The sequence below is a fragment of the Verticillium nonalfalfae genome (genome assembly GCF_003724135.2).
Source record: "Verticillium nonalfalfae strain VnAa140/NRRL 66861 chromosome Unknown scaffold_57, whole genome shotgun sequence".
Taxonomy (NCBI): domain Eukaryota; kingdom Fungi; phylum Ascomycota; class Sordariomycetes; order Glomerellales; family Plectosphaerellaceae; genus Verticillium; species Verticillium nonalfalfae.
The window spans coordinates 77,615-88,796 of NW_021167282.1; the positions used below are offsets into that span (position 1 = coordinate 77,615).

An 11,182-nucleotide genomic window follows, 5' to 3' on the forward strand; every position below is an offset into this window, starting at 1 on the left:
CATCTGGCGGCCCGTGCTCCTCCTCGACGCGCTTCATCTCCTGAGCGATGCTGCCCTTTCTTTTTTTGGCGAGCATCCAAACAGTGGCCATATCCCTTTCTGGCCACGACTCTGTTCTGTGACCGGAACCGTGTCGGCGAACATTCTTCTCCTCGTGCTCAACTGGAGATACAGTTTACTTTCTCTCTCTTTGGACCCCGCGATCCTGTCATGACGCGACTTGTCTCGAGACACCCAGGTATCATGCACCTACCCACACTCTGATCACCGCTGCCACCCACCAAACGCACACCGACTCTTGCTCGACATTGCCTCGAATCGGCACCACCACCCATCCCCCCAAGAGCTCCACCGACATGGACACACGACAGCATGAGACTGGCCCTTTGGCTACACGTACCAATGGACGCAGCTCTTTACCTCTCGTCATCAACAAAGGCGGCCGGAAGCCGCTCTTCCAGAAGCCCTCCCGAGAGAGTCTTGGTGGGGTCCCCTACGCCAACGACACGAGACTCGGCATGGCCAGAAATGCATATTCCGATGGCCACGCCCTCGCCGTCGGCTCCATGATCCCCCGCCCCGGCTCGGTCTCTCCCTCACCATCCATCGCCTCGAACAACAGCGCCGACAGTGCATCGCGCATACCCCGACCAAGCTCCGCTGCTGGCGTCTTCTCCAAGGCGAGGGGGTCCATGTCCATTGCTGACGCCTACAAAATGGCCGAGGCCGAAGAACACCGCTTCGCATCGGCGCCGCGGACTCGACGCCTGTCGCCCCTGCCCATCGACGGCTCCCCGAGCCCTGCGCCTCGACCCCGCCACTCCCTGCCGGCCTCGGACGACGGCCGTCTGCGCAGGATGCTGAGCAAGGGGCCCCTCGATATCAAGAACGCACGCCCGCGACACGCCGACAGCGCCATCTCTGAAGACGAGGGCGGGCACTCGGCCGACAGCACCTCGAGCACTGGCAGTTTCGAACGCCGACTGAGCGCCTACGCCCAACAGCAGCAGCAGCAGCAGCGGCACTCGTCCATCTCGCCGAGTCGTCGGTCTAGCCTCTTCGGCAACTCGAGGATAGGACCCAAGATTGCCGAGACGGGCCAGACGCTGGCGAAGAAGACGAGCACCGGCAGCCTCAGCGGTACGAGCCCTCGACCAGCGGCATTTGCCAAGGGACACGTGCCCAAGGGCTGGGTGACGCATCTCTTGACCCGCGAGGACCAGAAAGCCGCTGCCGTGAAAGAAGGGAAAACCTTCAAAGAGGATTCCGCCGACATACCCCTCCCCTCGGTCGAGGTTGAGGGCGACAAGCCCCAGGAACCCACACCGCCTTCTTCCCGACCCACATCTGCCATTGTCCCAAAGCTGGAGGGGCGTTCTCCCAACAAAGACTTTGCTTGGCAGATCGAGGACGACTTCACGGCCGGCGACCTGCAATTCTCGGACAGCCCGCGAATGAATCTGGACACTCTTACGGGGGATGTCGCCTCGCGCATGTTCGCCAATGATGCAGCCTTTGAGCGGAACCAAGACGTGACTATAAATACCAAGCTCGACGACATCCGACAGCGCGAGCGCGAGGTCGAAGAGGCCTTTGCCGGACGGGAGGACGACCTGCCGAAGAACACCAAGCTAGACGAGATCAGAGAGCGCGAGAAGGCGTTCACGTCGAAGAAGGCTCTCGCTGCGAGTCGCCTGGATGACATACGCGAGTTCAACATGTCGAGATCACTCTCGCCCGAAGCGGCGCCCCGTCCCAACCGCCAGTCTGTCCAGGAACCCTCGAGCAATAAGAGCCCGACCCACAGGCGCACCTTGTCCAAGGACGACGGCGAGCGTGTTCCCAACACACCTGTGACGGTATACCGCAAGCCAAACGAACATGAGGAGGCCAAGACGAAGAACGCTGAGCCGGCACCTGTGGTTCAGGAGGCGCCACAGCAAGTTGATGAACCGGAAACCTCGAGACCAGGTCTCGGTCACACGCGCTCGGATTCCCGGGATCTTCTGAGAAGACTGGCACGGGCAGCCAGTACCAGTCCAGCACCAGAAGCTCGTACAGAAGCCGGAGTAGAAGCTCATACTGAAGCTGCAGTGGAAGCTCGTATAGAGAAGCTGAAGCAGCAAGATCTCGGTTCAAGGCCAAATGACAAGATATCTGCGGAGCCTCCAGTTCACCAGGCCTCTCATATTAAACAGATCTCCAATACTGCTGTCGCGCAATCAGCACCCTTTGCAAAGGAGGCAGAGGAGACAGTATCGAGAACAAAGCTAACCGAAACGACGAACGAGTCCCGGAGTAAGGCCGCGCATTCTCGTCACTCTAGCCTGGACGTCAGGAAGTCCCTCGCTTTCGATAGAGAAGCTGAAGAAGCGCACAGCCGCAACGCCTCGCGCTCGCGACGAAACAGCGCCGACTCCAAGAAAGCTCCTACGTCAGAAGGCCAAGACTCGGATAAGGCGAAGCCGTCGGTCAACTTTCTCGGGATCCGGCGAAACCGCTCCATCGACTCTAATAAGGGAAAGAGAACGAGCGTGGCCCTGTCTGACAATGACCCCACGGATCGAATCGAAGGCGAGATGAACCTGTTTGCGCCAACGGATAACCAGTCGGAGCGCGGTTCCGTCCGGGCCCCGTCGATTGAACCGTCCAGCGAGGAGGACTCCGACGATGACCTGGTTGAGGAGACGCCACGACCTCTGCGACGAGACCCCTTGTCCATGCCGACGCCAAGGATCACGGGCGCATACGTCGAGACGCCTGCGCCGTTCAAAGTGGAAGAGAAGGAGACGGAAAAGGTTTCGGACCTCCTCAAAGAAATCCCCGAAATCACAGGCAACAAAGATAGAGCCCCTTCCCATCGAAAGTCCTCCGCTTCTTCGGCAGAGGCACCCAGGTCCAGGTCCAGGTCGAAGTCTTCTGGAAGTGTCCACGACACGCACGAACAAGCGCTCGACTACCCAACGTCGACGACGTCAACAATCCGTCAGAGAGCGCGGTCGCTGCCTAAGAATCGCCGCCCGCTGATAAACTCAGTGAAGCCGCCGACGGTCAAGGACGATCTGCGCGACATTCAGCGTACATACTCTCTTGAGGACTCAACACTCGACGATTTCGAAGAACTCTTTAAACTTGGCAGGCTTGATAACGCACCCTCTCCCGAGATTGAATCCATCCTCAACGAGCTGTCAAGTCAGCGTGAGGAGCTCGCCAACAAACCAGTCATCAACGAGGCGGATCACAGCGAGCTGGAGCGCTACGACCGAATCACCAAGTCCCTCAAGAACGGGCTCCAGAACATTCATGCCGCCAAGCAAGGCATCGAACGTTTGGAGGACAATCTCGCCCACACTGACGTCCTCGATACCAAGAAGGAAGAGCATGAAGTGGACATCAAACCTTCTGCCCTGGCCTTGGCCGACTTCAAGGAGCAACGCTCGGGGGACAAGCCGTCTGACAAGCCGTCCACCAAGGTCGTTCACAGTCATCAGCACTTGGACCACAGCGACACTTGTCCTGATTGTCTCTCCCATTCTATTCCTCGTGCCACAGTCTCCTACGTCCACTTTCCCTTACCCCGCCTCTACCAAACCAACCCCTTCCGCCTCAGCCTCCTTGGTCTTCTTGTCACTCTCTTCTCGGTCTGGTATGCCGCCGAAACAGCAACATGCGCTCGTTACTGCCGTCCCGAATTCTGCTCTACCACACCTTGCATCTACGACGTCAACGACCCAACTTGGGGTACCGCCATTCCAGTCAAGCTCGACGCCGCCCTCACCAACGGCCGCGGCCGCCAGCTTTGCGCCCATCTTGCCGAGGAGGCTTCTGACGCGTATCTCGACGCGTGGGACTGGATCAACGGTGTCGACATTCGTCATGTCAAGATGACGTCCCTCGACGCCTACGCGAGGATACAACACAGACGCCGTCTGCACAAACGCGGTCTTCTCAAAGCGTCCGTCGTGTCGCCGCAGCTGGAGCCCAAGTTAAGCATGTGGCACCAGACGCGGCTGGCTCTGGAGCGGGAGCGCGAGATGAGCGAGGCGGGCTACGTCGAGGAAGAGGAGATGGTCGGGGATGACGAGAGGCTTTACTAGCCCAGGCGGATGAGCGGAATCATTCAACGCCTTTTTCTTCTTGCACACTACATTCTTGCCAGCGTTTGGCATGACGAAGAAGCATGCATGCTTTTTTCTCTTTCTCTTCCCTGTACATTCTTCTCGGTTTACCCGCTGAAGGGCTCCAACATGACGACTTTTCATTTTCCTTACATGGGTGGCATGGCGAGCCGCCTCACTTGACGCAGGGGCAGAAGGCCCAGTATCAAGATGGACGGAGGGAGTGCTGTGGAGCATCAAAAATTCTCATCGCATTGCGAAGCAGGCGTGGCGTTTACTTGTTTGATAAAGGACAGAGCACGGCTAGGGTGGGATTTGCACCGGGAATGAGGTAGACAAACTAATTGAATTCGACTGCTCGTTGCTTGCAAATGGTCGTCAATCGTAAAGTATTCGGGCTGCCAAGGTTCCAGTGTGCATGAAGCCAGCCGACTTTGGGCCCCTTGGGTGTACTGGGGACTCTTCGCCGTCATCATCGGCCCCGGAGATGTTCACTTCCCCCGAACAATGGTCACCGTATGCTCAACCGCGGCTCAGGAGCGTCGTCACTGCGTCTCAAGACAGTGGTTCTGCCGCTTCGTCTGCAAATCAGTTTTGCCGTGGTCGCGGACTTTCAGCCCCGGCCGATGCCAGCGTTATATCATCCCCAATCGGTATGCCCATCGCTTCCCCAATTTGCTTAAACAAGGCTTCTTCGTTCGTATCAACCCCTTCAGACCCCTGCATCGGCTCATTCACGGATGATGGGACGGGAGGAACCTGCCGTGGCGGGGGCAGAGAGGGCGGCGCCGCGCCGGTGTTCAATACGGGCGCTATGCTCATCGCCTCGGGCCGGTCGTCCGGCGGCGGACCGTCGCCGGCATCAGTCGGCCGTGGAAGGAGTGAGAATTCGTCCGGTTCAAGGTTGCGCAAGTGGTCGTCGAAGTCGAGGAATGAATCGCTCTCACTCCAGCCGTCGGAAGACAGGTACGATCCAAACAGGTTTGTGTTGGCGGGCGCATCGCTGGGCGCATCCGTCATTGTGCGGGCGATTCGGTTGCCGCTTGCTATAACGAGGATGTCAGCCTTCATGGAAAGATACGTCCTCAAGGACTCTCTGGTCGCGAATGCCGATGGTCTATCTCCGCTTTAGGAACTTACGTCGGGGTGTGTCACCCATCAGAGGTGTCTGCGCAGAACCCATGCTCAGCCCTGTGGAATATGTGGTTGAGAGATCAGGTACGCTTCGGGTTGGTGCTGAGCTCTCAAGCACAAACACATCAGACGCCCCGGTATATATTTCGCGTCGCAGTCTGCGTTGCTCCCCCAGGCGGGTGTTCGCCTCTCTTGTTCCAAAATCCTGAGGCTCATCTCTGCGCTTCCCTGGTTCATCAACATAGCTGGAGTGTTGCTCAGAAGAAGGGGCTGAGGTCTTCGCCTCCTGCAGGCCTCCTCGGGCATGGTCGAGGCACAGGCCATTGGCGTCATTATTATCAGCCTTTCCATTCAAGCACACAGGCATAGCGCAGCAGTGTGTCAGACAGTATCCGCCAACGTGTCGGGCGACAGGTGCGAAGCATTCTGGAAGAAGGCACTTGTGGTAAATGCAGAATGGGCTTCTTAGAGTCTGGATACCACAGCCCTCTTTGGCGCATATAGCTATTGGCCGTGAATCATGCCACACTGTTGTTTGGCTGGGCGAGACAAGCGTCTCGTCCTCTTGCTCAGGAAGGTATGCTTGCTGTGGGTCGTATGGCAGCCCATGTTGTAATGAGGGGGGTGTTTCTAGCTTTCTCGTGTCTCGGCCATAGCCTTCGAAAGGAGAAAATGTGATCTCATCATCCTCGGAGGGGAACACTGCAGGGGCAATTATTGCACCAGGCCTCTCACCTTGATTGAAGCCTCTAATGCTGCCGGCTGAGTCTCTGCGGCCACTGGTCTTAGAACGGCCGTACTCCCACCCGTGGGACTTTTCCATATGTTGCTTGCAGTTGAACTCGCGTTTGGACTTGTAGGGGCAGGGTGGGAATTGGCACCGGTAGATAGGAGGCGTCAGTTTATGCTTGTCGTTAACGTGGCGGCTCAGTTCCTTCTCTGTGGCCCAGCCGTCCTTGTGGTACTTGCAACCCGAATCGGGGCACTTCCAAGGACGGGCTTGAGTCTCCTCTCTAGGGGAGTCCATGAGCTGCGACGGTCCGCTCTCCTTATCGCCGTGTACACGGCGTAAGTGGTCTTGCAGGTTCCATGCGCGAGGGAACCCATTCCCAACGAGGGAGCGATCGCAGCCCTCGTAGGAACACCGGAAGGGCCTAGCACCAACATTATGCTTATTGTGCACTACGCTCTCGTGTCTCAAAAGAGACACTCGTGAGGAGAAGCGAAGCACCTCGCAGCTTGGGTCCTTGCATCGGTAAGGCTTTAAGTGGGCATCGATATATTTGCTAATGGTACATATGTGGATTAGTATTGGAAACACTTTGGGACGGAGGAACATGACTCACTCGTAGTTCACCTTGTACAAGGTTGGCTCGTGATCGCATGACGCCTGACCTTCCCAGGGGCAGTGATATGACCCGTCGGCCTGGAGAGTACCATTTCTGTAGAGAATGTGGTCTTTGATGCTTTCTCCATCATGCCATGTTTCCGTGACGGAAAGAAGATTTGTGATACTGTCAATGACCTGCTCTGACTGGGTTGGAGAGACCCAAAGAGATCCGAGGTTAGATTCAGTTTGTTCCGGATTATCGTCCTTGCGTTGGGGGCGCTGATGGTGTGCGTTGATCAAATCTGCCGTGGGTAGGGGATGTGGCACTTCCGGTACCAACATGCGCCGTTGCTCCAAATCTTGACTCAACAGGCGGGTTTCTTCAATGAGCAGATTACCATCGTCACTATGCGATGCCCGAATGTGCCTGAGGAGCTCACCCCGTGTCTTGAACCCATCTGCTCCCTGACGATGTACACACAATCGGCAAGAGAAATTCGGATTACCTGTTGCGGCATGAGCTTGGCGCGATCTCTCAGACGCCCCCACCAACGGTGTTTCCCTCTCAAGTTGCTGTCCATGAGAACTCTGGTGTCTTTGATTGAAGGCTTCTGTTCCGGTGTATGCATCAGTCGTGCTAGAGCCACCTATTCCGTGGGCAGCGGGAGGTTCTTGTCCAAAGGCTTGCGGCATGGATGCATTGTCCGACTTAAATTCTTCGTTTGCGAGCTTCGCTGCTGTAGATCGATTTTGAGATTTCGACATTGATGCAACAGCTTCCAATGTTTCTCTTGCCTTGCCGCGAATGTCTATAGTGTCGATCCAGTCTTCCAAGGCCAGTTTGAGTTGCGCGCCTTCGTCAGCATCGTGCGCCTGAGCTTGCAATCCCTTCTTAGAAGCACCTTCTCTAAAGTGAAATTGATGGAGGTGGTTGAGGGCTCCGCTGAACCATCGCCATTTCCTACCATTTCGACAATCTGTACAGGTTGCCAAGGGTACAACAGGCTCGACGGTGGTTTGGAGGCCGCCACTGGCTGGGTCACGACAAACAAACCTCAAGAACCGTCTTGAGTGGTGAGTCTCAGGAAGATCGTGCCGGCCAACCATGCTCTCATCTTCTTGGTCAAATGGAGTTGACTTATCCCCTTTTTCAGCACCGTCAGGACTCCTTCTTCTCGTGATATCTGGGACTTGACCGAAGGACTCTCCCCGGGTTTCCAAAGTACCATCTTTATGCACTGTTCTTCTTCTGGTCGGGGGTTCAGCAACTGAGTCGCTGTCAGTAGACCCCTCTTCGGTATGGGACGAGTCCTCCTCAGACTCGGCCAAGGGGGGAAGAGCTGCCAGAGAAATCTCTTCTAAGTGTGCGGCCAGATGAGCGATGACTTTGAGCTTGTCCTCTGGCATCTTCTCGTGGCAGAGGGGGCAGTTGATGGACTCCGAGGATACCTCAAAGTCGTGATGTTGGGCAAGGTGGTTCACCCATTCCCGGCGATTGGGAAAAGGCTTGTCTCCATACGCACAAGACATGTCGTGGCAGACCCAGGGTTTCAAATCCAGGTACAGGTGCTTCCTGTGTCATGATAAGCATTGAATCTGCAGATGTTTCCCGGCACAAGGTGGCAGCATACTTCCAAGCAGAGTTGCTCCTAATAGAGACCGTCCGGTTACAGGCCATGCACTCGAAAAAAATGCCGAGTTTCGCTCCGGCTGGCAGAGGGGGAATGCGGACAGAATGGCTTTCGTTCTGGCGATAGGACATTGTCGTTTCGGCATAAGCGCTCGCCGTCCGGACCGAAGAGCCTAAGCCTGAATCGTTGAACTTCGTACTGCCTTCTGTGCGACTGACTTGGTCAACTTCGACAACACTGGAGGCCGCACATTGTTCAGGCTCCTGCTCAGTCAAGACATTCCGTCCTCGCTCGATCTGTGTCCTTTGAAATCGCTTAAGGTTAGCCCGTGCGAGCCTGTCCACGAGCTCGCCATGTGCCTGGGGGAACCGATACGCAATCCGATCGGAGTACAGCTGGTGGGGGCTCCAGGATATCTCAACCGATGGATAGACGTGCTCCTCTGGTTGAATTTGATCTGCTGCAGGCGCCTTAACGAGGGGGTCAAGGTCGAGGAGGCAACGGACCGCGTTGGCAATGTCTTCCGTTGCATCGTCGAGCCCGTTCATTTCCTCTCCAGATGAAAAACAACTGCTGCTACTGCTGCTGTCATCATTTGCATCGGGCGAGGCCCGATTGCGACGGCGTCGATCCTCCGACAACGCCGCTGAGGCGTCCGCAGTCGCAGCTCTCAGAGAAGAAACGTCTACGCAAGCATCGTCTCCCAATCCGAGCCTTGGTATGAGTTCTGCTCTTGATCAGTAGAGCCAGATCAGCAGGCCGACTGTCTACCACATACCCTCTGAAACAGCCTTGCCAATGCTCACCAACAACTCAGAGATCGATCGTCGCAACGACCGTGACTTGGCAAGGGCATCGTCGAGCTCACCCTCGCGCACACCATACCCTGCCGCCCATAGCGTAAGAGAACCACAACTCTTGTCCAGGCGATGGGACAGAGATCGCGGAAGGTCCTTGCGCGATTTCACCCGTCGAAGGACGCTCCTGAATGCTCTTACAACCTCGATGCAAAGCCGGCTCGTCACGCTCTTGGAATCTGAGAAGGCGGTGCTGATGTCCCATTCGTCGACGCGCGAGAGGTCAAGGTTCTCCTTCTGTCGTGACAGAGGTTTGGCATGTCGTGTTTTCGCCTCATGCGGAGGCATGGTTCTCGTCTGCAATACCGCCGCCGAACGAAATTTTGTGGTTGGGAAGTGCTAAGATCTGAGTAGACATCGCAAGGCTGCTGAAGCGACCTTCATTCAGAGTGCCTGGAAGGAGAAGCGCCCAACCGTCAGCGACCTTGAGGCAGTGCCGCGAATGATGCTGGCAAATCACAGGTCATCTCTCGATGCAGAATGGATGACCTGCAGCTGTACGCGCAACCAGCCCGAGCAGGGGTGATTCGGGCTGTGTGCTGCACTGCTGCGCAGGGGCTGTGAATGAGGGCCTCCTACAGGGGCCGGCTAGGCACAGCCTTGACAGCCCTGGAGATGATCATATTCGCGGTCTACCCACCAGCTCTGTTGTCGTGTATATGATCTCTCTAAGCTGCCGCGAAAGCTGAAAAGACCGACTGAGTCGACTGATTAGAAGTGCGACAGTATGGCCGAATTGGCACTCGGGATTGTACCACTCGTGGGCCTCGTCATCACTTCATACAAGGCTGTCGCGATAAACCTGAAGACATACCGACATTATTCGAAGAAGATCAAACGATTTCAGGTCGCGCTTTCAGTTCAACGCAGTGTCTTTGAGAATGAGTGCCACTTGTTGCTCCGACTCGTCCTGCCAAATGATGATGCGATTGACAAGATGATGGCTGATCCTGGCCACGAAAGATGGACTGATCCTGGCCTCGACGACGCGATCGCCCGATGGTTGGGCAAAAATCTAGAAGCATACAAAGGAAGCGTGGAAGCCTGCCATGAGGCGCTGTGCGAGCTCGAAGAGCAGCTGCGAGGCTTTGACGTAGTCCATGGGCTACAGCAGAAGGTCAGTCTGTGGCATGCCCCTCTCCTGTACTTCGCCATCTAAAAGTCATTTCACAGGGAGAACGTATGAAAGATACGCTCCGGAGACTCCGTAGGGTCCAAGACGGTGTCAAAGTGGTGATTAATGAGAAAAATTACATTTCAGCCCTCGACGAGTTAAAGCAATCCACAGAGGGCCTCACAGCTATGAGGGAGCAGATCGCTGAGCTCGACAAACTCAAGACAGCCATCCAGATCAAAACCAAGTGTCCTCCAGCAGGTGAATGGGCGAGGCTATTGAGGATACGGCGAGCCTCAAAAGCTCTCCACGATGCACTGGCTGGAGCCTGGAATTGCAGCCAGGAGGGACATATGAGGCATCTCGTCAAACTTTTCATCGAGACAGACCTGGTCGATGACGAAATTCAGATGGACATCGCCATTGTCTGCCACACGCAAGTCAGGAATACTCTATATGCGACATTGGTCGAGCTCGAAGTACGCTCCCAAAACCTCGAATGGATCGAATCGCCCCAAATCCCGGCCATGATGCCCCCCGCCGATGGTGAGGTACAACGACCTTCGAAACAACTCAAAACCGTCAAGGTCACTGAGACAACTGTCACATCATCGTCTCCTTGCCTCGGGTCACCCAAAGGAGCTTTTCGTCGGTCTAAGAAAGCCACCTGTCGAAGCTCGTGTGATCTTCGTGCCTCCAAAGACGTCTGCATGGAGTTGACCAGCAAATCACCGCCTGCATCAGGCCAAGACTCTTCAGGATGCCTCGGCCATCTTGACATCGAGTCAGAGGCGGGGTACCGCCATTCGTTTTACCCAGGATTTCAGCAGTCCATCTGTAGGAAAGCGAATCGGGACCCAGTCCCGATAAGCCAGGTATTTGAACCAACGGCCGCTGAGTATGTGACCATGTTGGATCGCCTCAAACTCGCTCGGTCTCTTGTCTCAGCCGTCCTCAAGTTTCACTCAACTCCGTGGCTGCGCGACATGTGGCAATTG

The 11,182-nt window shown here is 56.0% G+C and overlaps 3 protein-coding genes across 3 annotated transcripts; 2 read left to right on the forward strand and 1 right to left on the reverse strand.

The window, feature by feature from the left end:
• Nucleotides 1-356: 356 nt before the first annotated feature.
• D7B24_007260 (uncharacterized protein) lies at nt 357-4,097 on the forward strand (the record flags this gene model as incomplete). Its single annotated transcript, XM_028641372.1, has 1 exon — nt 357-4,097. One exon carries the CDS (start codon nt 357-359, stop codon nt 4,095-4,097), a length of 3,741 nt encoding a protein of 1,246 aa, XP_028494582.1.
• Nucleotides 4,098-4,706: 609 nt separating this feature from the next.
• ACE1_2 (copper-binding transcription factor) lies at nt 4,707-6,924 on the reverse strand (the record flags this gene model as incomplete). The annotated part of the gene is made up of 4 exons (XM_028641373.1): nt 4,707-5,164; nt 5,259-5,309; nt 5,988-6,406; nt 6,599-6,924. 4 exons carry the CDS (start codon nt 6,922-6,924, stop codon nt 4,707-4,709), a joined length of 1,254 nt encoding a protein of 417 aa, XP_028494583.1.
• A 2,873-nt stretch (nt 6,925-9,797) lies between these two features.
• D7B24_007262 (uncharacterized protein) lies at nt 9,798-10,229 on the forward strand (the record flags this gene model as incomplete). The annotated part of the gene is made up of 1 exon (XM_028641374.1): nt 9,798-10,229. The coding sequence occupies one exon, from the start codon at nt 9,798-9,800 to the stop codon at nt 10,227-10,229; it is 432 nt and encodes a 143-aa protein (XP_028494584.1).
• Between the last annotated feature and the right edge of the window lie 953 nt (nt 10,230-11,182).